At 47.2% G+C, this 25,181-nt stretch overlaps 5 protein-coding genes across 5 annotated transcripts; 1 reads left to right on the plus strand and 4 right to left on the minus strand.

The window, feature by feature from the left end:
* The first annotated feature begins 4,246 nt into the window (after positions 1 to 4,246).
* On the plus strand, positions 4,247 to 6,695 carry DFJ58DRAFT_687007 (uncharacterized protein). Its single transcript, XM_041383321.1, has 7 exons — positions 4,247 to 4,882; positions 4,933 to 5,012; positions 5,069 to 5,557; positions 5,613 to 5,831; positions 5,885 to 6,109; positions 6,163 to 6,255; positions 6,312 to 6,695. The coding sequence occupies exons 1-7, from the start codon at positions 4,306 to 4,308 to the stop codon at positions 6,477 to 6,479; spliced, it is 1,851 nt and encodes a 616-aa protein (XP_041241036.1). The 5' UTR covers positions 4,247 to 4,305; the 3' UTR covers positions 6,480 to 6,695.
* DFJ58DRAFT_801166 (transcription factor Tfb2-domain-containing protein) lies at positions 6,642 to 9,026 on the minus strand. Its single transcript, XM_041390861.1, is given in 13 exon segments — positions 6,642 to 6,924; positions 7,084 to 7,168; positions 7,233 to 7,363; positions 7,424 to 7,545; positions 7,565 to 7,617; positions 7,682 to 7,765; positions 7,827 to 7,895; positions 7,952 to 8,054; positions 8,109 to 8,215; positions 8,265 to 8,364; positions 8,417 to 8,533; positions 8,584 to 8,688; positions 8,738 to 9,026. 13 exon segments carry the CDS (start codon positions 8,878 to 8,880, stop codon positions 6,752 to 6,754), a joined length of 1,392 nt encoding a protein of 463 aa, XP_041241037.1. The 5' UTR covers positions 8,881 to 9,026; the 3' UTR covers positions 6,642 to 6,751.
* Positions 9,027 to 14,833: 5,807 nt separating this feature from the next.
* Positions 14,834 to 15,526, minus strand: DFJ58DRAFT_801181 (uncharacterized protein). Its single transcript, XM_041390862.1, has 2 exons — positions 15,133 to 15,526; positions 14,834 to 15,077 (listed from the first exon to the last, which is right to left on the minus strand). The coding sequence occupies exon 1, from the start codon at positions 15,426 to 15,428 to the stop codon at positions 15,135 to 15,137; it is 294 nt and encodes a 97-aa protein (XP_041241038.1). The 5' UTR covers positions 15,429 to 15,526; the 3' UTR covers positions 14,834 to 15,077; positions 15,133 to 15,134.
* Positions 15,527 to 17,596: 2,070 nt separating this feature from the next.
* On the minus strand, positions 17,597 to 18,344 carry DFJ58DRAFT_510544 (uncharacterized protein). Its single transcript, XM_041380758.1, has 2 exons — positions 18,185 to 18,344; positions 17,597 to 18,130 (listed from the first exon to the last, which is right to left on the minus strand). The coding sequence occupies exons 1-2, from the start codon at positions 18,242 to 18,244 to the stop codon at positions 17,828 to 17,830; spliced, it is 363 nt and encodes a 120-aa protein (XP_041241039.1). The 5' UTR covers positions 18,245 to 18,344; the 3' UTR covers positions 17,597 to 17,827.
* Positions 18,345 to 23,192: 4,848 nt separating this feature from the next.
* Positions 23,193 to 23,904, minus strand: DFJ58DRAFT_801199 (uncharacterized protein). The gene is made up of 2 exons (XM_041390863.1): positions 23,789 to 23,904; positions 23,193 to 23,734 (listed from the first exon to the last, which is right to left on the minus strand). The coding sequence occupies exons 1-2, from the start codon at positions 23,837 to 23,839 to the stop codon at positions 23,420 to 23,422; spliced, it is 366 nt and encodes a 121-aa protein (XP_041241040.1). The 5' UTR covers positions 23,840 to 23,904; the 3' UTR covers positions 23,193 to 23,419.
* Between the last annotated feature and the right edge of the window lie 1,277 nt (positions 23,905 to 25,181).

Below are 25,181 nucleotides of genomic sequence, written 5' to 3' on the forward strand. Positions count from 1 at the left end.
CTCGCACCAAAATTCTTCCTTTCTGGGAAACGCGATATCACACTTTAACCGTAGGAGGGAGTGTCGACAACCCCGTGATCAAGTCTCTGGGGAAGAAATGCGACAAACAGCTCACTCGTGTTCTGACTCCCTGCAGAGGGTCGGCCCTGTGTCTGTGTCGTGTGCACTGCCTTTAAAGAGTGAGGTTCGTGCCGTTTCGATCCAAGGAACGGGATCCAACCATCCCGTGATCAAATTACTGGGCGACAAACAGTCAACTTAAGTTTTGACTCCCTGTGAAGGACCGGCCTGTGCTAGCGTCGTGGGCACTGCCGTTAAAGAGCGGGTTTCGTACCGTGTCGTACATCAGCATCCAAGAAACGAATGATAACAAACCCGAATGTGAATCACATCGCACTCAAAGAAGGGGCCAACGACGCGGAGTCCAAATGGTAGAGGAAGGTGTGTGGCCCCTATTGCCATTGGTGCGCAGACCCTGCTGAGGCATCATGAGGCTGTATTCAAAGGACAAACATGTGTGTGTGTTAGCGTTTCAAATGCACATGAAAAATCGAACGTAAGCAAAGTCATTTCTAGCAATCGGTCATCAATCTCACCAAGGGGGCGGTCATCAGAGTAACTTATTCAAATCTGAGGTAAGACGCTAGTTGGGCTCACAGTGTGACGGATCTTTTGTTGACTTTAGTAAACATAACGCTTGCGAGCCATGATGGCGGCGTTCATCACCACAAAGCTGTACTCTGAGGATAATGAAACATTGTCCTCCTTCTCCGATCATGTGCTCCTATGGCAAAGTTGCGGAGGGTCCTTAAGTGCTAGTTGACAGGACCGATTGGTCCCTGCTCATCTCAACATGATATTAGTCCCATCAGTCACTGCACGAGTGCAACTTATGCCTCGTGTCTCGACAGTGCTATAACGCGGAACCCGAAGAAGCACCGATAACAGCAGGGAGTCGTATAATGTGCCACGCTGCACGGACAAGTGTCCTACGAGGCTTGTTGAAATTCTGCCTTCACGAGTGTGCCTCGAACCGGATCTAACTTACTCTCACAACAATTTAATCGTGTAAACAGGTATGTGACTCGCTGTCGTTATGCCCGTTCCTGCCAGCCCACCATGAAAGACGGCATGTTGTCTCTTATCTAAGCTTCCCTGGAGACGATGCAAACTTCGTTGACATCATTCACGGATCGTGTTCCGGTATTATTGTTTGCATTTTGGCTTTCCAGAGGTGCCTCGAACTTCACGTCACCGGATCCAGTGATCCCTACTCGGAATTCAAGATCTGAAGCCTGATTTGATGCACAGGTGCGTGGCTCGCTCCTCGTTATGCTCATTGGCCTGTCAGTCTGTCCGTTTTAGTCCACCCTGCCGGATTTTCCCTGGGGATGGCAGCAAACCCTGTTAACATCCATTCTTCGTTTGTCCTAGTGCACTTTGGGCGCTCCGTTCAATTTCACTACTCGGAACTTGAGCGCCAGCCAAATCTTCGGCATCCTACTAGGATCCGAACTACTGGTTCTACTTGCTTTGTCCAGCTGTCTGGCTTTGTGTATTTCCCCGCCGAGTTTATCTGTCTGAGAATTCGACAGGATATATCTGACAATCGCCAGCTGTACGCGAAATATTCCATTTACGAAAACCGATTGTATCCTGACGCAATGGAATGGACGTCACGGTCTATCTTTCAGCAGTGCTCTTCCTGCTGAACGTTCAGTTCATTCACCCTGACATCACTTCTCAAAGCCCATTTGCCTCGCGCTTTAATCCACACTGGTTTGGCTGATCGATTGGCGCTCGTTTTGGATGAAAAGTGCCAACAAAAAGTTCGTTGGCCTCGAGGCTCCTCGAGGCAGGCACCCACGCTATCAGGAGTGTGGAGGAAGGAAGCTCCGCGTGATATCAGATGTCATGGTTTCTTGTCGAGTCTTGATGATTAGAGTGACGGTTCCCATCCTGTCTAGCAAGCAGTTGCGCCATGGACATACTATACCATCTTGGGGCATACACCGGATACGATTGTGGAAACCAAGAGTACGCTCACCCGCCTCTTTACGGCTTATCCCGATGTCATTTGCCACTGACAGATATTCCTCATCAAAGACGGTCTTAGATGTCAACAATGTTTGCGGTGGGCTTTTGATGCAATTTTTAAAGCAAAATGCTTGATCACACGCGTAGATCGTTCCTGAGCTTCCTGATGGTGAGTCATATCGTCGCGATACCACCCCTAAGGTCACGTTTGTTCTTATTGAATATGCAACAACAGGGGTCAATCGCCACATTGGAAGTCGCCGATCACCCTCCCAGTGGTTCATTCGAGATCTTACTGAGGCTATGAGAGATCTGATGAAGTAGTCAAGAGTAAGTCTACCCAGAACATGTTTCCCTAATCCATTCAATAGTGAGCAAGCCTAAATGGTACGTGATATGATATCCAACGCGATCACGGACGAAGGAACCTTTGACTCGAGGTCCGCAGTCGATTCCGTCACTCGTGGAAGCCTATGCAGGTGACCTATTCATGAAGAACGAGTGGCTCCTACCATACCATCTCGGGACTTGTCATTGGACTTTATTTTTGTTGTGGAACATCTGTCTATCGGTGTGCCCTGGAACAGCCTCGAACTCAAACCTCGACCAACAATAGCGCAAGTGTATATAGTTATGCTGTGTATGATTTTGAGAGGATCAATGCGGACGGCGAACTGATATCTGATATCATTCATCAAATAGCCATCCACACGGGTACAGACTGTTCAATCGAACCAGCGCAAGCCCAGCGAACCTGTGAAAGAGCTCACAGTTCCGAACGCCAGGTCAGCTTTAACCCTTCCGGTATGAGACGAGCGCCTGGACATTTTTTACACATGTAAACGATATCATACAACGAACCCATACTGAGCCCACAGAGGCCCTGCATAGGGCAACGCCACACGTAAACGGCATTTGTCAAAAAAAAAATTCGTTCAAACGCGGCACTAGGGACAATGAGGGTATTTGGGTCACCACCTGAATTCCAAATTCGCCAGGATGCAGTGTCGCATGCGGATGTTATTATTGAGGGCGCATCACAGGTAACCTACTATACTCATCCCTTGCCACCTATGCCAACTTTTACGTCTTGGTCTATGCCGCAACGTCAGTTCCCTATGGAAACGCGTGAGCGAGCATACTAAGCATACATAGTAGGACCTCTGGTACTTACCCGCGACGAAGTCGCTTGCCGTGGATCACAAAGAATCGATGCCCGCGGGCGCGGGCAATTTACGCGGATATGAACTAATAGTTATGAGAGGCCGGGCAGCCGCACACTCGTGAACTGTGATCGAGCTCGGATCAGACTCAGATACTACTAGTAGCGCAGGAGATAATAACGAAAACGGCACCAATTGATATGACAATGATTGACTAGTAGGGCAATGAGGTATTCAATCCTTCGGACAGATGCGAAAACGTGGATTGGTGCGCGGTGAACGAGTCGGTCTAAAGTTGATCAGATAAATCATTTGACACGTTGCTCAGAAACTGCGGTACACTGCTGGCATCGCCGGGGCCGGTAGAAGGGAGAACGCATCTGAAAATCAAAACGTTCAGAAAGCCGCGCGTGGCCAGTGCTCCAAACTCAATTTGAGCCGGGAATTTCCACGGAATTTCCACCAATCAGAACGCTAGTTTCCGAGTCATTGTTCAGTTGCCTTCGGTTCAGCCTCAAATGAACATCAACTTAGTAGGCTTGCTCACCACTTCAACCACTTAAACAATAGAGCTCTAGAGAACCAAACCATGTGGAGTCATTTGGATCAGAATGAGCTGTCTGCAGGTACCCGTTGGGAAGAGTTCGAGGAAGGACGCCGCCTTATTTGGGAGACACATGCCCCCCGAAACGGTCCGCTTTGCAGTGTATCTCAGGCCAATCTCACTTGGCTCCGCCTCCAGATCTCTCCAGATTTTCGTTGGCGCTGATGGGCCACCATATCAATACACGTAGAGAGAGTCCTGAAATGAAAAGACCGTTGGTCAGACGTGATATCCGATTATTTTCTCGTTTTGATGTTTCCTGCTCGTGACGCCATCCTATTTCCAGGAACTGTTTGTCGGTGTTCTCGTAATGATGTGGTCATTAGGACGGACTCCCACCACAGCCGGGGAAGAGATGCGAAGTACGCGGCGATCACACATTGTACGTCGATTTATCACCTTTAAGTATCTGGCCATTGGCGCCGGTATCTGAGATGAAACACTCAAATACCCTTCTTCTGCGATTCCCGAGTGCCCACTCGAACAGCACATTCACCCAACATGCTAGCTCAACGCATGCTCGCAGGACCTTCCGCTTCTCTTTGCTCCTTGTCTCCATTTGAACTGCTTGATGTTCCCATACTCGAACGTATCGCATTTTACTTCGTCACAAGTCGGTTCATTGGACCACCGTCGGAATTGGTCCCTCTCTTGTGCACTTCTCGCACTATCAATGCGTCGCTCAGGTTTCGCGATAACAATCATCTATATTCTCAGATTTTTTGTCAAAAATTCGACTCAGCTGCAGTCATACGTCGTCTGTCATGGGGACGCACTACTGTCGAGTGCTTGTCTGAGGAGCTTCGCAAGCGCAGTATCATACTGACTCGTATGCGTCATCAGAATGCAGAAAATTCTACCCATCTTCAGGAGGACCTTTGGGCAGTCTATCTCATGTTGCTCGAAAACGATGGTAAAAACTCGGCCCAGCTGTGTCTCTGGGCAGAGCTTCCGATATGGTTAGCAAATGTCATTGAAGACAAATGCCAAGTTCCTCGAGAGCATCCGCTCTCTTGGGTTAACGATAACGAAGGCACCTCATTGATCCTTTGGCTCCTCTGGATGAGCAGTAGCGAAGGTCAGCTGCTGGAATACCAACTCTTCCATATATTCTGACATTTCCATCAGGGAGCGTCAAGAATGAAGACCCCAGAGTACGCAACAAAATGTTGACTAGGCTTGAGCCTTTCCTTGTCCAAGGACATCGAGTGCGTATTATAATTCGTTATTTGTCCCTGAGTGCCACGTGTAACATTACGTGCAGTTCTCATCTGCGTACGCTCCTGATGCGTTCTTCTATCTGCCTCTTTGTGCAGAAACTGAGGTTGCAATCCCATGTACGACAGGTCTGCCGCTTCCCATCGCCCGCGATTTTGTACACTATGGTCGAAAAATTCGGCTTGCTGCACCGCCTTTAATACCAGCTGCCCTACTGAACTATGTGGTCAGGTTGGAGGTGCGTTTAGATAACAATCCATTGCCATCCGCAGTAGCGCAGCTTCCCGAGACGAGGGCGCAGGCTGCTGCAATGGGATTGTCTCTTCCGCGGCTTACACAGGAAGACATAATAGACTTTCACTTTCACACTCGCACAAGATTTTTCGGCGACTATAACGGCCTTGGCAGTGAGCGTCTTGATAGTGAATGGTTCCGAATTGTATCATGCTATGATCCGTGGGCTGTGGATCGACCACTCCGAGGAATCTTCTACCATCTTGGATCATTAACTGGACACTGGAATGGTCGTGCTTTGGTACGTGTGCGGCCATATTATCGCCCGGCAAGTTAATCATACCCTGCCGCATCAGATTCCATATCTGCAGGCTCACATTGAAGCCAACATGCCTAATCGCCGACCCTCGGTACAGGGCGTTACTTGGGCACACGAGCGCATATCTTGTGTGTTCAAAGAGCATCACTGTTTAATCCCCGATGAACCCATTTCTGCACCTGCTGAAGCTCATGGGTGGGGCGAGGATGTCCTCAACGTTTGGTTGCCCCGTCGACTGGAAATTAAACATGGAACTGTAAGTTTTCCACGTTTGGTCTCGTGTGCAGCATTAAAAACCACCACAAATAGGATAACTTGACATTACATGATCTGGAGACGGGAAAGACCGTACGATATGAAACATACCATGCTGACCGCGAAAACCCCTACTCCAGACCGTCCAAGATGAGCCCCGAATGGCGTTGTGAATTGCCGGCCGTAAGCGAGGATTCACAGTATGAAACAGACGATGATTATGAGGAAGTTTGTGAGGAAAGAACTAGTGGCGTCACCGACATTATCATCACGGGAGAGGTGAGAGCTCCTGAATTCGCCTCGAGTTGGTGGAGGTCCGTGAACTTTTACAGACGTACGATCGGGAGAGCCCGGCTTGGGGTTCTTTCTCTTTCATTGGCCGAGTAAGACCATGGGATGGCTTCATTGTTCTATTGCGACGGTCGGTACGTGAAAGAAGGTCCGATTTGCGTCATTCATTTTAACTAATTCTTTGATCCAGAAACACGCTGCCCATGCGTACCATGGACGCTGGATATTCAAAGGTTACATACACGAGCGTAGTCTTGTTGGGCGCTGGCGCGAAACTGGCACGGCAGTTGACCAACTAGGCTACGAGGGCGGGTTTGTGCTTTGCAAGGCGGATGAAACTTCTATGGATATGATTTGAATTTGCGATGACTTACATGACCTCACTCTGACATCTGGAATGTATTGCATTATGCATGTAACCATATACTGTACATTGTCACCTAATTGTTTTGGCTAACGTTGTATTAGCACATGGGTAGATGAACGCCGTCGTGGCTAACCATTCATTCCTGGCTACTGCCCCGAGTCATAAATACTTTAATAGATCTTAATACATGTACATATCGGACGTAATACATTTGTCGTGGTATCTTACACAACCAAACGTAATAAGCGCCACAAGCAATGACTCTAAACTGATCCTGTCCGTCTCTCGATGAATCCTCTAACGTTAGCATGTCCCTCAAGAGTACCAAAGAAGCACCGCTTGGCCGCGTTCTCCCAAAGCACAACATCCAGCTGCTTCGCATACGCTAGCACGTATTCATAATCGGCTTGCGACGCGAAGTCTTTGTAAAGATAACCTTAATTTGTGGTTTGGTCGGCGTGAGAAGAGTACCAGTACGAAAAGACAATCCTGACCTTCTGCAGATTTCAGCCGATTCCTCTCAAGCTCCCAAAGCCTTATCTGGTCCTGTACAGTCACAGGTAAAAGGGGGTTCTATTCAGGGACAATGAGCAACGAAATTGGCTTGTGAGGATGATTGAATATATACTGACGTTCTTGCGCATCTGTGGATGTGCATGTGTCGTTAAGTAGCTAATGATCTGTCGGCGGCGATCAGGCTCATTACCCAAACTTGACTACAATCAGAAGAGAACGTTTTGATACCTGGTCAGCCGAGATTCCATTGCCCAGTGCCTTGCGTACACTTTCACGGGTGAGCATTCCCACAACCAAGTTCGGAAAACGATATTTCATCGTGATGAACAAATTAAGGACAGCCGTTTGCAAGGGGTTGTCTTGCAGCCGCCGAAGACATGTAAACTCAAATGCTAAAGGTTGAAAAAGAGATAACATACCTGTATACGCATATATCCGATAGTTAGTTTCCAGAACAATGAAGCCTTGTTGCGCGGCCCCTGAACTTAGAGTAACCGCCCCTGTACCGTCCGCCGTACGAGACCCGCCGGTAGAATGCGAACTCGGTAAGGGGGGGTGACGACGAAGTCAACGTTGTTGCTAATCGTGTGGGACTGAAACGTTTTGATGAAGTCTTATGGCAGTGGAATACATTTAGTAAAATGCGCCAAAGATGGTAAAACTAGAAGGCTCTATACCTTACGTTGCCATACAAGACCATAGTCCCGAAGGTCTTCAAGCATTGCCTTCTGTGTTTCGCTCAAGGGTTCTGTCGAATATTCCTGGTATTAAATGAACGGCGCTTCTTTAGCTACTTACGCAACCATGTTATATTTGCCTTACCCGACCAAGATCCATGGTCGACAACATGAATAGAAAGCTAAGCACTTCTACGAGGTCCATTTGCCTCTCCTAGGGACATATCAACGTCACCGATCACAAACGCCTCCTATCAGCTGGGAGCGTACCTCTGCCATGTGCAAGTACTGTAATAGTAGATTCCAAAGTTGATCATGAGGTGAGTGGAGGAGGAACTGGAAACCCGAGGAAGTGATTTGTAGAGCTGCACCGCTATTGGCAAGATGTAAGAAGAGAGAAAGAAAACATTCACGCATATACACCCACTGAGCATTGTTCATCAAACCACTCCGTTGGAGCAAGTACAGAACTCCTTGGGAAGGCTTGGTGGGATTTTGGCCTTGACCAGACGACACCATGTAGTGAAGGATGGTCTACGAAGTTGTAAGATTATTTTTCACCAGTTGGTCACTACTAGCTTACCTCCCATCGTTCGAGCGCGTATGCGTCTAAGTTTTCAATGTTCGCTGACTGTCGCTTGCCGTCCTTGTCGGTAGGGACTCCAAAACTTCCCGTATTACCTCTTCAAAAATTTGTTGTCATGAGGAATGTGCTTCGTTTATAATTCAACGCACCCTCCTGTGATAGCTTGCCTCAAGCTAGATTTGAATGTAGGGTTTAGCGCTAATTTAACAGCCGAATTTTGGGCAATGTGGAGTCCTGTCATGACAGTAAGGGCGGAATCATATGCGCTAGATGCATATTTATGAGTCCGAAGTGTTCACAACCCATAGAAACTCACTTCTTTCCCTCAGGAAGGACCCAAGCTGACATCGTCGCTGCGGAGAGGGCACTTTCCAGCCAGAGTAGATTCATTATGAGCTGCCGCTCAATTGGTCCGAGCAATCTAGAAAAGACGTCAGCTTAGGTATACACACAATCGAGTGGTGCATCACCGAAATATCGAAAGACATGATGATGGCCGTTGATAGAGACGGGTTAACGTAGTTTGTGATTGGGATTGAAGAAACGGAAGGAGTGGATGAGGTGCATGTTGAGGAACGATCACATCTGTGTTTTGCAGCGACTGGACAGGCATCCTCAATTATATTTATCTCGGGGTCATGGAAAGACCCAACTTCATAGGTTCAAGATGGAGTTGTGACCACAAAGAATCATGAGAACGGTTTCAGGGTTAGGGTCATAAATATGGCAATCGGGAAACGAGTCAATTGCTTGGCTGCCGCCTGTGGGACCTTCACTGACTCACTCGAGTGGCGTTGCGAGCCACTGAGTTAGTCACTCGACTCTTCAAGTTAGTCGCAAGGCATCGATAATACGCTGGATTTTGTCTAGTCCATGGCCGTACTCGTCACCTTTGAGAGAACTTTGAATCTAGTTCTACCGTGACTCAGACTAGTTGCTAGCCTGAGTAGCAGGTAAGCTAGCAGCTAGTACATCATGGTGATAGTATTGATTTAACCAGATTCAAGATCTAGCAGCATCACTGGCAGTACACACCGGGCAGCCGCTCAATACACAGCAAGTAAGCTCACACAACCCCAGCGATTTCAGGCGTACTCAGGTTGAGATAGTCTGCGAGGACAATGCTAACAGGACCAGCACATTGATGTCTAACTTCCAGATGAACATTATCACTTTTCGAGAACACGATAGCCATCGTGCTTGAAGTTTGGTTTGGTATGCATCATACTGCCTATTTAATTTTTCAGGACAATTGTCATGTTCTTCATCTCTTCGTGATTCCCCTCTTTCAAGTCGGAATGCCTCGTTTCTGGGCCAATCTTGTGTTGTTACCGTCCTCTGCAAGAATTAAAATCCAACGTAAAAAAGCGTATTGATGATACTGGCTTTCCCATTTGAGCAACAAGGCCAATCTCTGTCTATTCATCGAAATTTATGAAGCTCATACACAACCGGAAGGCAAAAGTCCGGTCCCTCAGAGAGCTGAACAAACCTGCTGCAGAATTTATCCATGTTCGGCTTGTCAGTCCATGCTTTTTTATAATGCAGGCTACTTGCGTTCAAATTAATACTGTCGCTCCTCAGCTTGTCGGACTGATGGAACTGGAAACGTTTTATGTGCATTCTGTTTACTCCAACAAAACACTCCACAACCTTACGAGGGCCACTGTTATGTTGCTCAAGTACATCGGCAGTGATATCATACATTTAGAATCACCTCCTGTACGTATCTCGCTACATGAATGATTGGTGTTCTATGGTTTTCTGAATGTATGCCTCTCGGTCAGAGGCCTAGGGTATCAATTCAATGAGCTACGCTACAATTATGAATGGTATCTTATAAAAACAAACAAACAAACAAATGTCTAACATGCCAGCATAGCGCCAGTGCCGCTCGTGGTTAAGTAGTTTTCTAGGTAAAAGGTACACTTCACGACAGCACCTTAATTCCCTAACTCGGATTGCAGATAGCGGGTTCAAATGCTTCGGAGGCCAAACTAGGGCAGCTGAACAGAAGCCGCTTCCACGTACAAAAGTCTGGAGACAAGATAGGCAACATGTCAGTGCTCGTTGATATGTACATTCAATTCGATAATTTCGCTTTGTTGATCTGCTATTCAGGATATTGACACTAAAACATCTTACCACCCTGCAGACTCAAGAGTATCAGGTAATATACTGACGTTGCATGTGGTACATGAATCCACAGAAACTAACTGATGTCAAGATGCTATGGTAAATGCCGCGGTGCGACATTGAAAGTGAGAACAACTAGTCAAACAACCGTTGTAACACTCAGTAGCCCGCCTGAGGTAGTATACGTAGTATGACATTATAGGAGAGAGGGGACACCTGTGTCTCCTCCGCTTCTCCGTCCCTGCGAATGCCCCGACGTGAGGTTTCCCCCCGTCAGTCCGCCGTTCCTGCCGGCCATTTTAGACACACGGGAACTCCAACATCCACACAACCTCAAATAACTATTGAAGCGACATCACCCATTACCCCCTAAATCGAAGAATCAGCGTTGGTTATACGGGAGAGAAAGTCCTGATATTTACTGCGGGGTTGGGCAGTTTCTCTTGTGCACTTCTAGGTTGTATGTACGCGTGAACTTCTGGTTGCAGGTGTCGCAAGAATACGAGATTCCGAGGTGCACTGCTTGCACATGTCGGGCAAGGCTTTCTTTCTTGAGCACTATGTTACAGCCCTCCCAACAGCAACGGAAGCGCAAGTCGTCCGCGCCCTTAATTCCGTGACAATTTCGGAGATGAACCGACGTATCAAGTCATTGCAGTGTAACCCATATCCAGCAACCCACATACACTGGAATAACTCTCCAAGAAAATGGTCCGCCTGTAAACAACAATTCAGCCGCCGCGACGCCCAGTGAGAAGACGAAAATTACAAGTCCTGGTGCAGATGATGATCCGTTGTTATACGCCATAGTCGTATTGAGGTTGTGCTCACATCGCATTGGGGCACCTGAGTGTGCTTATTTATCAGAGCGAGTTTGCAAGGAGGCCCACCATTCCAACTTTCCGAATCCTAGCCTGGAGGGGACTGCAAGCCATAATGTGGGCTGGCAGAGAGCCAGGTGGATGCGCCTGGACGGTGAACGTTTCATTTATTTGGTAGATGAAACCATATGTGTTGGTTGATAGGTACCGGTCCCTCCAGGCTAAGAGCTCGGCCGTGTGTGAAGGTGGCAGACATGGCGCCTGGACGGTGAAGTAATGGGATATGTGTCAGATACCGCACCAGCACGACCTCAAAGCGGTGTGGTATCAATGTATGCCGTCGAGTACGCAGGATTACAAAAATTCAAGGAGCATCGAATTCAGTCGTCGGAAACATGGTTTGGACGACAATGAGGATGGCCAAGCGTGCCATGTCAGAATTAGGATGTAGCTTCCATTGCAATTCCTGCCCGCCAACCGGCCAAGGGCCACCTTGGGACCAAAAATCTGAGTCACAGGTCAATGGTTGCGCTGCGATATCAGATAGTCTAGGAAACAAACGAAAACAAAAAAAGTTGGCCACATACGTAATGCGCCGTAAACTTAGTATTTGGCGTTGTCAGACGCCAATGGCAGCTCACACACAACATGAGTTGTTCTTGAAATGATCTGACTTTGGTAGCCCTACTGGCAATAAAGACAATCGGATAACGGCGTCGACAAAATTCTAGCGAGTAATTTTATCAGCTCGAGAATTGTTAAGAGGCAAGCGCACCATCATGTCACTGCAGATGCTCCTTGTGACACCGAGACACTGTCCGCAAGCCTTCGTTGCGCTATGCCAAAATGCAGTACGTCAAATCTGCGTCATCTCGTATTATTTTATAATAGCAATGATGAAGATCTGATTGCGGGTGAGCATCGCTGAATCCTTGATGAGTGACCTTAGCTGAAAATAGGGGATATTCATACAAGACTAACCATGAATCCATTACCTTGCGGATAAACCCTTGACTTCTGGCTGGGTTTCACTAGGCAAGCAAGTCTGCGGTCCTACGATGCCAGAATGACCAAATGTCTTTTTGAACCCAGCCCCTCATTAACGTCGAACCACCCGAGCGATCGTCTTCCAGATAGTCAACCCAGGCTATTACAAGGACTCTAGAGACCGGGAAAAGCAATCGTGTCCGACCATGACAGCAGTGAGGATGCACAACCGGGGGACCTTCGTACGCGTTTTAACGATGCTAAGTATCGCGAGGCAGAATCAGCAAAGACTTCCGGGAGACCCTCCTCAATGAGTCCTCATATGCACTTAGCATCATCATCTGGCTACCATATAGCTCAATCAACGAATCAAGATTGCAGAAAGTTGAATCCTGGACAGGTACCTGCAGTTCTGAGTCTCGCTAACCCGCATTCAGCGTCACAAGCTCGCCTGGCAAAGGGACTCAAAGGGATCACCTGCAGAGCGATCATAGCCTGAGTATGTTGAACTGACACTAGCAAATTTGTCATCATCACAATAATTGATGTTCAAATTCAAATTGCAACTCCGAATCCCGAACACTAGGGTTTTTTTGATTCATTGAACGAAGATTCGGACGAACGGTACAGAGCGCACCAAGGCTTGAAGCTTGAAGCTCAAGCCGTTGATCGTCAATTACCATGAAAGTCGCTCGTCGCACACTCAAGTACTCAAGTACTCACCCTTCGTGATGCATCCTCACAAATACGCGTTCGAGCACCATTCATATACTGTACCTCCACTAGGACCGAGTTCGTTGACAGACTGGGACAGGCATGGCAAACTAGTAGGTTGGCAACTTGGAGCTAGGTGATACTAATCTAAGTGAGTCGCTCTTTGGTCTCTCATCCTGGTGAACTTTATACAAGCACCTATAGGAGGCTACATCCGAGGCATTATGAAGGCCAAGAGGTTATTCTTGCCCGGCCGACAAACGACAATTTAATGCTTTCCCAAAATCCGAACTTCAGTGCGCATCCGAAAAGAATTAAACGTTAAGCATCCATTAATATTACTAAATATTATGCCAGTACAAACTTGAAGATGCAATATTTATACCAATATATACATATGCCCAGACCTCTGCAAACAATTATTCCCTCTGCGGAGCAACTCGGACGCACATCTGCATGGCTACATGGTCACGCAGGTAGCCGAGTTCACAGGCTCGGATCGTGAATCCTCGATGACCAATGAATTTTTCATCTTCTGTCCTGACTTGATCCAGCGAGTCATGTATACTAGAATGGCGTTATGACCACAAGTGAGGGTCAAGGGAAAGAACTCACCGCGGGAGCTCCATCATAAGAGTCGGCAATGCCATCACCGGCACGGCACAAAGGGCGCGCAGGGGCGTAATAGCCCCACCCACGGTCACCGGTCAAAGCAGATGGGACAGGATTTCATCGGTGCACACTGTTACAGATTTCTCCAGAGGTAGGCGATTCAGAGGAAAGCGCATGCATCCGGAACTTACAGCTTTCAACAAGTTCGCCTTCGAACTTCGTGATGAGGTCGATAATCGAAAACATGAAATACTTCTTGTACTAAGGCGTTGGCTCAAGCATCGCGTATGCTGGGTTCTGCCCAGTAAGCAGTGCGCTCTGCTGACGAGGTCTGTCCTCGAATTTAAAAGTACTAGTTTGACCGATTAGTTTTGGCATTGGCAAGTAGAGGTACTTGTGAACGACTTATGAATTATGAATTATGTTGGCTGACGAGCGTCTGCGGGTCGAAGTTAGTGTCCAGGGCCACTGCTGTAAGTATCTGATAATGGGTATATGTCCTGGGTCTCCAGCACGGTACTTGGTACGAGCGATACTGACTCTTGAAACTCCCTGCTAGCGTTACAGGGACCTGCCACGAATATATAGAATTTGCGAAGTACTTGAACTCGAACATTTTAATCGTGGAGTGGAATGCACGGCAATATCCGAGTTTGAAACCCGCACTTTCTGCTCTCCCGATGCTAAGTACTAGTATATCGTGCCATAGACACGCCCACCAACGGCTGTCGCGGCCCCGCATCGGTTGAGCCGAAAGAATTCACACTGATCTCTGTGTATGACGGTGAACATAATAACACCAGTAACTAGCCTCCACCATTACTACAACCTCCAGTTGCCCATTTAACCCGAAGCCCGCAAAAGGATCATTAGCATGAGCATACTCTATACTGCGAGTAACGCATCGTTTTATGCGAGAATCAGTGGTACCATCAATTCATGATAATCGGAATGGGACAATTATCTGTTGACCTATCCTGCGGAACGTTCCCCGTAACATCATCAGTCTTTGCTGCGAGGCAGAAGGTCTTGATTTCATGAATCCTGATGATCGATTTCGATCCGTCAAGAATATTGATTGTCTGTTGTATGAACATAGGCGTCAATTAGAGTTATTTGACGGATCGTTGGGTGAAGTGCACGTTCTGGGTAAGTAGTGTATTGACCTTTGTGGTTAGACATGAAATGCTTCGGACATGATGATAGTGGAGCTGTGAACAGAAGGTTTCTGTCCGCATTATATTACTTCAAAGACTGTGTAAACAAGGCAGGCTGCCAAGGGATCAATCGATGATGTGCAATTTCTCAAGACGACCGCTGTCGTGCAATGCAACGTTTTAAAATATGATAACTAATACATTTCATCATCGACATAAGTATCATGGAGCTCAAGTACACACATTCATAGAAGCACGAACCAAAGCGAGAAAGACTAGAACAATTTGAGCGAGTCAAGTATGAAGGCTTCGAACACCATTAAATATCCACCATGTGGTTCCTTTTTTCCGTCTACCCAACTTATGAGACTATCGAAACGACACTGAAATCGCGAATTAGTCGAGCATATGCGAGAGAAAGTTATGACCAGATCTCACATCTACTGTTGCTGAACTGGGCAATTGTTCTTGTGGTCACTGAGATTGTATTGGCGCGTGAAAGTCTTGTTGCAGGAATCGCAAGGATATATAACCCTGAGGTGCCTTTCCTCCACATGCCTAGAGAGGCTCTCTTTATTGAGCTCCTTGTTGCAATCATTCCAAGAGCAATGGACGCGCAATTTGTCTGCACCCCGAATTCCATGATATTCACGGAGGTGAGCAGAAAGTTCGTGGGCAAGAAACGGGTAGTTGCAGCGCAAGCCGTCTGGTCCGCTCCACAGACACTGGAACATCGGGTTGAGAAAATGGCCCGACTACGAGTGTCAATTTCATAGCAGTGATGCCCGGTATGAGGACTTGAAACTTACAGGTCCCATTACTGAGAGAAATCCATTGTTTGCGTGGTTGTACGACATAGCGGTGTTGGAGGCGATAGTTGTGACGAATGTAGTTTCTTCAGATTCAAGCGTTTGAGGGGGGGCTTTATTATTCCGGATGAGCCTTCCTAAGAGGCATATCCGTTCTAAATCCTCAACCACCGGCCTGAGGCCTCATGGTTGGCGGCCTGGTGGGGTGCCAGGGAGTTGGCTCTCGGACTGCGAAATTTTCATTAGCTGGAAGACAAACCACAGTCATCAAATATGTGTCAATTGCCAATAACCTTGGCATTCGGCGGAGCGTGTCATCCACGAGTATCAATGTCGCCGGCGAGTACGCGTGCATGATTACAAAAACATAGAGGAGCAAAATTCCATCGCAAAAAGCATAACTTGGTTAAGGGAAGGCCAACGTGCCATGCCGGGGCTAGAAGCACTTCCATAACGATTTCCACCCACCAACTGGCCAATGAACGGCTGCGGACTAACTAGAAGCAAAAAGAGGCGTGCAGATTCATCAGATTTAAAAACTAGGGAGGAAAATGAAGGAATTTGGCGCCGTGTACAACCCGCGTGGTAAAATCAGTCCTTGACGTTATCGGGGCGTCAATACTTAGTGGCCCACGCGTAACGCTGGCGGTTCTTGAGGCGATCCCGCTTTTATCATATCCCTACTAGTGATCAAAGCCGTCGGATAGCAGCATCGACGGAACTGTGAGCGTTCCAATCAGCTCGGGAAGAAACGCACCGCTATGCCACCGCAACTACGCATCCCCAACGATGCAAAACCAGTGAAAAACATTGACGAATAAAGCTTCGACTCGGAAATGCTCTTGCCACTCGCAGGTCCACGAGTATCTGTGGATCCTACCAATCGTTACTGTCAGGGTTACAGTTTTCGCCAAAGGGTCGATGGTCTTCCAAAAATTACTAGCAAAAAGGGTTACCGTCAGCACTCGTGTACACTCCAAAAGTATCTCGAGGCAGCCAAAGGGCTCTACAGATGCCCTGCTACTTACTGCTCTGAGTGTATCATGATAAACGCCGGAAATTGAAAGTGAATTTGTCATCATCAAATTGTGATCCATCCACGAAATCCAACTCCGGATCTCTTGCCAAGAACTAGCCTCGAACTTTTGAAAGAGGACAAACCCATTTTCGCTCATCGACGGGCATTCATCCTCATTCATCCACTGTCCTTGGTGACCTTGCAATGCCATGTCAGCAAAGTAACGTTGCTCTCGATCGACTTTACCAGGAATGAGCAAGACTCGCGGGCTCATTCATGGCCGCCCAACGGTATTAATGTTGGCAATCTCTATTGAGCTTGTAGTCTCCACCAACTATGTCACATTCGACAAGTGACTATCTCGTTCGTTAAAATGGGAGTTAGGTGGATGTACCTCATTGGATACGGACACCTTCATTCCCAAACCAGTGTTGAAGCAACAGCTGAACATAGGCCACAAGGTTGTCGCCACCCGGCGCCAGCCAGATTTCGTTAAAGCTGGACGTTACGAGTATTTGTATCTAATAATGCGTTTACAAGGCATGTGAATTTGTTGACGCTATTTAAAACAACCCTGACTTTACCATTATGTTAGTGAATTAGGAGCTGTTTGGTCTGAATCTTCAGGGAGGTGATATACCTGCCAGAAGCCTATGAGTCTGGATGAGTGTGTCGGGATATCAGTATCATCTTCCGGTAATATTTGGTAAGGTTTGTGTTGTGAGGCTTGAACGAGCTGAGAGTATCACTGACGTGCTAAACTTGAGCTTGAAGCTTAAGCTTGATCCCGAGGTTTGTTTACGCAAGATATAATGCAACCCCTTCTATGTATTTCAGTTTATCTAGTACTCTAATGATCGAATTACATCCTCTTCCGCTTCGTCTCTATAATCTGTACATAACCTATCCATAGACATACAGAGTTATGGGCGTCACTTGAAAGAATTGACGCCGTGCCGTTGCCACTTAGAATGACGACCATGTTGTGGCACTGCTCAGGTTAATAGATACTATGAGGAGTTCGGGGCTGTTGGACGCGATCACACAATAGTGCATCCGTCTACCGAATTTGAGGCCTGAGAGTAGCCCGATGATCTGTAACTTGCAAAATTGACAAATTGCTACTAATTTGATATTCGAAATACGGTTTCGTACGTACTTGAACTACATAAATATATTACCACCAGGGTAAATAACATAACATAGAGGAAACTAGTAAGTGTATCGGATCATGTGCAACACAGGCAACAGCTCTAGCTGAAGTCATGACATAGAAGATAGATAACACGGGATCCCGACTCCCTATTTAATGCGGAGTTTTCTTGTGCTTATTGAGAGTATCTTTGCGCGAGAATGGAGTTCCACACCACTCGCATCTGTATACAATCCCCATATGGACTTCCTCAACGTGCCTCGAAAGACTCTCCTTGTTGAACTCCCTGTTACAAGTTTTCCATTGGCACAAAAGACGAGTTTTGTCTGACCCGTGAATCCCATGAGCCTCGCGCAGGTGAGCGGAGAGATTGTAGCCGCGAATCAGGGCATTGCAATGCAATGGATATGGACAATCCCACATACACTGAAACATCTCATCAAGAGAATGTTGGCCCTGCAAGCGTCGATTTAGTAACAATGATGTCATGTAAGAAGATTACCAACTCACAGGTCCTGACGCAGAGGAGTTAGGTACTCCGTTATTCGACCAGTGGTGAAAGTCAGACATGATATTACTGAAGTGACGATTGTGATGGTTACACTTGCAGACTAGAGTATCTGAGGGAGTAGTGATAATTGCGTAACTTAGTGCAGTATATAAATGTTCTGAACGAACCTGCCAGGAGGGCCATCGTTCCAGCTGCCCGAATACCAGTTGGTGGGGATTCCAGCCTCGTGGGCTGGCGAGGTGCCAGCGCCTGGACGGTGAAAATTTCGTTGGTCGGTAAACAAAACCATGTCCATCAAATATGAGCCAGTTGCCAGTTGCCAGTTGCCTTGGCCTCGGCCTTCAACAAAGCGTGTGGTCCATGAGTATCAATATTCACCACCAAGTACAAGAGCAGAATAGCAAAAACCCAGAGGATCATCGAATTTCTGGAGCCGAATGTATGACTCGGTCGAGGACGATGGCCAAAAGTGCCAACATTGCCTGGATTAGCTTCCATGACGATTTCCGCCCAGCCACTCGGCCAAGGGCCAACTGCAGAACAAGAACACACCCGAAAGTCAAAGGACACCAGCTAGCGCTTGAGATGAAGTCCAAGAGTCAAATGAAAGGCAACACAGCTGGTCCTATATGTGAGGCGTGGTAAAATCAACGTCTGCAAATAACAGTTCCCGCACAACGGCATTCTCTATTCGTGAGGTAGACTCGAAACGAGTCTCGACATCCCTGCTTGGCCATCAGGACAATCGAAAAAGCATCGACGGGACTCTGAATAGTTTAGAACACCGAGCTCGGATGTTATCGCAAAGAAAGACAAACCAGCATAGTCACAATGGACTCCACACCACCGCTAGTTTGCAAAGCTGCACTCCAATAATGCTATTCACATTAGCGAGACGTTCTCTGTGACGAAGGCGGTACGTCACTGTCTCGTAGTTGATGATGGGAGTAATAAACACCTGATTTGTGAGTGGGCATTTCTGATCAACGATTCCCCAACTGTGCTCGTTTCAGAACAGGCTTAAACCCTCGGGCTTCAAAACCTCACCTTGCGACAAACAGTTGAGCCTCTGCATTCGTCAGAAAGTAACTTCATCGTCCCTATCATGTCAAGATATCCAGAAACTGCTTTGGAACCTACCTCGTCGTACGTCAAACCATCCATCTTCGCCATTCATTTTCTTTGTTGTTAACCGTACCAGGCCACTACAGACTTTAGAGAAAGTGATGGATCATCATCATCATCATCAGCAGCAGCAAACCGCGAAGGACGCCAATCGGAGCTCTGTCGTGCAGCCGCGTTAATGACGCTAGAACCATAAGGCATAATCAGCAAGGCCTTCCATGAATAGTAACGAGATCATCACAAGCCGTTCTTAGCATCGAGATCCAACCAGGTAGCTCGATTGAAGATTGCCAATGGAGGGGCTGGTCCCGGCTGGAACCAGGGGGTATCCAGCGACTCGGCGGGTACCATTCATGGTTCAAAATTTAATCGTTTGCAGAGCTGCAACGTGTGCCAACTTGAAAGGGTCGATGATCTTCTAGAATATTCGTGACTGGTAAAAGGGTAATCCTCAGCGCTCATCGCGCCCATAGTATGTGCCAATCCAAAATATCAATCCGAACTTCGTACTCGGCAAATCAAAGCACACTGTAACATCGAATTTGTCATCCGTGAAACCAGCTGCAGCCCATATTGCAACTCCGAAAGCTTTCTTCCACTTTGTCTTGAGACCCTCATCTGCCATGTTTTCAATGAAATTGTAATCCATCCATCAGCGCAATGATGCTTCACATTCATTCGTCGTTCTCCTTGTTGGCATTGAAAATTGGCATGAGCAATGTGGACAGGCCGCAAAGTAGAACTCCTAGAGCGATGCAAAAGCACCCCTCTGAATTTTTGCACTTGCGATGCGTCCAAGTCTGACTCGTTCATGACGGTCGACCGCCCATCTCAGTGCTACCAATCTCCAGCCTATCCGCCAATGACATCGGCTTCACAGATCATAGGGGACGTACGACCTAACTATGCATTCGTCAGCTTCTGAACGTCTTGAACAGGTCAAAGCAGAATTCTCGATCTGTTAAAAAAACTTTGCTTCCAAGCACAGGAGGAGACGTCAATGTCGCCGACGAAGACGGGGGTACACTGCACACACGAAGTTATTCGGTTTGCACATTAATGTGTACTCGAGCTCCCTATGGAGTCTTGATGGGTTGATCGTGTATGAACGGCAAGCTTGTAGTGCCGAGCGCTGTCCTTTTCCCTTGATTATATATGCACGGGAGACGTGGTGACGTAGTACATCGCCTACGCAACTAATAATATGTGATGCTCTATAGCGTGCACGAGAACCGTACTTACACTCGAGCATATACCCCCCTGCCTCTCGGACTTACATTGACATAAGTAGTGCTACTATTACATAGTCTACAAAGGAATATTCGCCTTCTTTTATGTCATGATCCGTTGGTTGTGCCTCGTGACCATAGCATAGGGTTAGGAGTTAGCTCTGTGAACCGCGTAATCATATCAAAGCTCCATTAGTTCCTCACCACCACCTGAGTGATCAAGATGTCTTTATCCATTCATGCTGCCGTAGGTTATAACCCATCCCACTCTCTGCCCGTCTCCACGTAATTACTCCCCCGTGCAATTGAGTTTATAAGTAGTGTCGTCTTCAACTGCCACACATTGCGTTCATCGTTGTTGCAAGACTGTATCTAGGCTTTACCTCATCAACAAGTACTAGATCGCATCTTCCGTGGACTTTCCTCTAGGATATGCTCTGACTCCCCGCGACCCAGCACCTACTCCATTCATACAGACAATCCAGACGAGTAGTATAGTGATGTCCAATATTTTGACCAGGAAGCAGACTCATCCGTTATTTCCCTTACACTTTATTCGTTTTCACAAACATGGTTTCCCAATTCTCCCGAGTCCAGTCCAGATGACAGATGGCACGGTGGTTGTGTCCTGCGAACCAGGGCCGCTGTGTTATCAACAATCTGGGCTTCCACTTATCACGGTCACTTCACCTCCTTCCTTCATTGCTCCAATATTGGATTTTTATGATTGTGAAATCCTTGGGACTATCAGCTGTCTGAGCTCAGACACGCTGCTCTTACTTTCTTTGTTCACAGAACTTTGCCATCGCGTTCCACATGTCCGGCTTAAGCCTCAGATGGATGATTACACACGTTTCTTGTGCTCAGACAACTCATATCCTTGACATGTGCATCCGTAATCGAGGAAAATACTCAAGCCGTAAGTTTTTTTAAAAACTATCATACTCCGTACCGTTGAATCATGCTTGAGTACAGACGATTGTCGTCGACGACATGTCTATCTGACAGTGGTCAGCGATGGGTTGGTTCAATCGGGTGATCGACGCCCAATCAGTTGACTAGTGGTCTCCAGGACGTCGACACCCTGCTTTTACCCTTCACACACGATTCGGCGATGGTGGACAGGCATTCTCGCCGATCTGACACATTCAGCTATCTGGGGTTTCACGAATCTTCTTTTGCTTTACATGATAGAGCTGATCAAAGTACGGATGTCAGAATGTCATGTTCGGCGCCTTACTGATGCTTTTCCAGGTGCTTGACGCCTTTCGACTTGAAGCCACAGTTCTCTTCTTTACTCCCCAATCAGCACTTCTATCTCCTTACTGCGCCCATTCATTCGTGACAAGACAGAGGCAGAGCCATATACCCACCTCATAAGTCTCTGTTTTAAACCATCATGCTCGATATGGTTGAATCACGCTTGAATAGACGTCGATCAGCGATATCGTGCCAGCAACACTGGTAACGAGAATGGACCTGGATATCCGATGATCTGATCTGATGTCTAATCACAATAATCCCTACCAAGGACATCGACAGCCGACTTTCACCCTTCATGCACGAGCCATTTTTACTTCCCTGCTGATGGATGATATGTGGCGGGCACGCGTCTGGCACGTTTTTCTCTTATCTACGACCCTCGGTCATTCAGCAGAACAGCCTCGATCGACTCACAGGCGCCATCGAGGGTAGACAGTTTGGATAAGGGCCATCAGCGATGAGTCCATTCAGCGACTACCTAATGGCCTCCCAGGCACACTTGAGCCACCCATGTAGGTTCAAAGCCAAACTCTGTCGTATCGCGTCGCTGAGAATGCATTCAATTTAGATAATCAAACAGAAGCCAGCCGCAAAAACTTGGAATTTTGTGTCTAACCAAAGCCTTATCTAGCCTATCTGATCATCTCAGTCTTCTGATTCACTGTGCGTCCATTTAGTACAGCGTTGTACTTATCAGCCATCCGGCCATAATCGAACACCCAAGCTTCATATCCAAGTCTTTCTTCCATAAAAAAAACTTCCCACCTTCAATACACCTCCTGTCTCCATCGATACCGAAAACCATCGACCATAGTCGCTCTCATGATCATGATCCTGCGTTGATTCATTCCGCATATCACCGGTCACCCACAAGTTGTCTCCCTTATTGGTTGCACGCATGGGAGACATTACGGTACCGTCTAACGTTCCTACAAGATATCTTCGAATCCGTCCCCATCTTCCTCACTATCCACCTTCACATTTATTTCTGCAGCCAGAACCACGATTGCCTTCTGACTACTAAATTCGGAGTCGCCGCTCTCAAGGCCTGGTCAGCGGTCGCTGTATCATGATCACGATGGCAGTATTCAAGGCAAGATTCTCAGCACACCTCATCTCCTCACCATGCTCATGCTCATTCGTAATGAAGGCATACAACCGAGCCATGAGTCCGCGCGATACATCCATTTTCCTTCTCCGTGGCTCAGGTGGATAAAAATGCATCTCAGAATAATGAGCTATCAGCCATCTGGGCTATCTATTATCTATAGACATACTACAGAAACATAGACATACATTACTGTCTGCGATACTGAAGCACAAGCTTTCAGTATCGCTGCCTTTTGGCGTAACAGTTAAGCGGACGACAGTCTTGACTCAGTTACAGCCGTTTGAGGGTAGACATCATGTGTTGCAAAATTGACAAACTGCTATGTACGATTTATGATTCAGAATGGGTTTCGTACTTGAACTAAAATATGTTACCACCAGGGCAAATAATATACAGGAAACCAGTAAGTACATCGGATCGTACACAACATAGATAACAGAAGCTCTAATTGAAGTCAATGGATAGAAGATAAATAGCACGGGATCCTATGTCAAAAGACTCCCTATTTAATGCTGACCAGCATAAGGACATGTTCTCGCGTGTCTGTTGAGAGTATCTCGGCGCGAGTATGTTTTTCCGCACCCGCACCCGTACGAAATCACCATGTGAACTTCCTCAACGTGCCTCGAAAGACTCTCCTTGTTGAACTCCCTATTACAAGAATTCCATAGGCACCAAAAGCGATCTTTGTCTGACCCGCGAATTCCATGAGCCTCACGCAGGTGAGCGGAGAGTTTGTGGCCGCGAATCAAGGCGTTGCAATGCAATCCATGTCCAACATCCCACATACACTGAAACATCTCTCCGACAGCATGATGGTCCTACAAACGTCGATTTAGTCGCAATGATGTCATGTAAGGAGATTACCAACTCACAGGCTCTGAGTTAGATGCTCCGTTACCCGGCCAGTGGTGAAAGCCTGACATGATATTAATGGAGTAACGATTGTGACTGGTTACACTTTCAGACTAGAGTATCTGAGGGAGCAGTGAATAACTGCGAAGCCTAGCGCAGCATATAAGTATTCTGAACGAACCTGCCAGAAGGGCCATCATTCCAGCTGGCCGAATACCAGTTGGTGGGGATTCCAGCCTCGTGGGCTGGCGAGGTGCCAGCGCCTGGATGGTGAAAATTTCGTTGGTCGGTAAACAAAACCATGTCCATCAAATATGAGCCAGTTGCCAGTTGCCTTGACCTTCAACAAAGCGTGTCGTCCATGAGTACCGATATTCACCACCAAGTACAAGAGCAGAATAGCAAAAACCCGGAGGATCATCGAATTTCTGGAGCCGAATGTATAGCTCGGTCGAGAGGACGATGGCCAAAAGTGCCAACATTGCCTGGATTAGCTTCCATGACGATTTCCACCCAGCCACTCGGCCAAGGGCCAACTGCAGAACAAGAACACACCCGAAAGTCAAAGGACACCAGCTAGCGCTTGAGATGAAGTCCAAGAGTCAAATGAAAGGCAACACAGCTGGTCCTATATGTGAGGCGTGGTAAAATCAACGTCTGCAAATAACAGTTCCCGCACAACGGCATTCTCTATTCGTGAGGTAGACTCGAAACGAGTCTCGACATCCCTGCTTGGCCATCAGGGCAATCGAAAAAGCATCGATGGGACTCTGAATAGCCTAGAACACCGAACTCGGATGTTATCACAAAGAAAGACAAACCAGCATAGTCACAATGGACTCCACACCACCGCCGGTTTGCAAAGCTGCACTCCAATAATGCTATTCACATTAGCAAAACGTTCTCTGTGACGAAGGCGGTACGTCACTGTCTCGTAGTTGATGATGGGAGTAATAAACACCTGATTTGTGAGTGGGCATTTCTGATCAACGATTCCCCAACTGTGCTCGTTTCAGAACAGGCTTAAACCCTCAGGCCTTCAGGCTTCAAAACCTCGCCTTGTGACAAACAGTTGAGCCTCTGCATTCGTCAGAAAGTAGCTTCATCGTCCCTATGATGTCAAGATATCGGATATCCAGAAGTTACTTTGGAACCTACCTCGTCGTACGTCAAACCATCCATCTTCGCCATTCATTTTATCTGTTGTTAACCGTACCAGGCTACTACGGACTTTAGAGAAAGTGATGGGTCACGATCATCAACGAAGGACGCAAATCAGAGCTCTGTCGTGCAGTCGCGTTAATGACGCTAAAACCACGAGGTATAATCAGCAAGGACTTCCATCAATAGTAACGAGATCGTCACAAGCCATTCTTAGCATCGAGATCCAACCAGGTAGCTCGATTGAAGATT

This window comes from Suillus subalutaceus (genome assembly GCF_016647625.1).
Source record: "Suillus subalutaceus strain FC151 chromosome Unknown DFJ58scaffold_96, whole genome shotgun sequence".
Classification (NCBI taxonomy): domain Eukaryota; kingdom Fungi; phylum Basidiomycota; class Agaricomycetes; order Boletales; family Suillaceae; genus Suillus; species Suillus subalutaceus.

Excerpts from the sequence above, each read along its gene's own strand:
- DFJ58DRAFT_687007 (XM_041383321.1), top strand. The coding sequence starts at position 4,306 with ATGCTAGCTCAACGCATGCTCGCAGGACCTTCCGCTTCTCTTTGCTCC. Across the intron at positions 5,832-5,884 it reads TGGAAATTAAACATGGAACT|GATAACTTGACATTACATGA; the intron begins GTAAGTTTTCCA and ends CACCACAAATAG. Across the intron at positions 6,110-6,162 it reads ACATTATCATCACGGGAGAG|ACGTACGATCGGGAGAGCCC; the intron begins GTGAGAGCTCCT and ends GAACTTTTACAG.
- DFJ58DRAFT_801166 (XM_041390861.1), bottom strand. The coding sequence starts at position 8,880 with ATGCCTGTCCAGTCGCTGCAAAACACAGATGTGATCGTTCCTCAACAT. Across the intron at positions 8,216-8,264 it reads ACGCGCTCGAACGATGGGAG|ACCATCCTTCACTACATGGT; the intron begins GTAAGCTAGTAG and ends ACAACTTCGTAG. Across the intron at positions 7,896-7,951 it reads AGTACTTGCACATGGCAGAG|GAGAGGCAAATGGACCTCGT; the intron begins GTACGCTCCCAG and ends ATATGTCCCTAG.
- DFJ58DRAFT_801181 (XM_041390862.1), bottom strand. The coding sequence starts at position 15,428 with ATGTTCCAGTGTCTGTGGAGCGGACCAGACGGCTTGCGCTGCAACTAC.
- DFJ58DRAFT_510544 (XM_041380758.1), bottom strand. The coding sequence starts at position 18,244 with ATGTCTGACTTTCACCACTGGTCGAATAACGGAGTACCTAACTCCTCT. Across the intron at positions 18,131-18,184 it reads ACTCCTCTGCGTCAGGACCT|GGCCAACATTCTCTTGATGA; the intron begins GTGAGTTGGTAA and ends CGACGCTTGCAG.
- DFJ58DRAFT_801199 (XM_041390863.1), bottom strand. The coding sequence starts at position 23,839 with ATGTCAGGCTTTCACCACTGGCCGGGTAACGGAGCATCTAACTCAGAG. Across the intron at positions 23,735-23,788 it reads GAGCATCTAACTCAGAGCCT|GACCATCATGCTGTCGGAGA; the intron begins GTGAGTTGGTAA and ends CGACGTTTGTAG.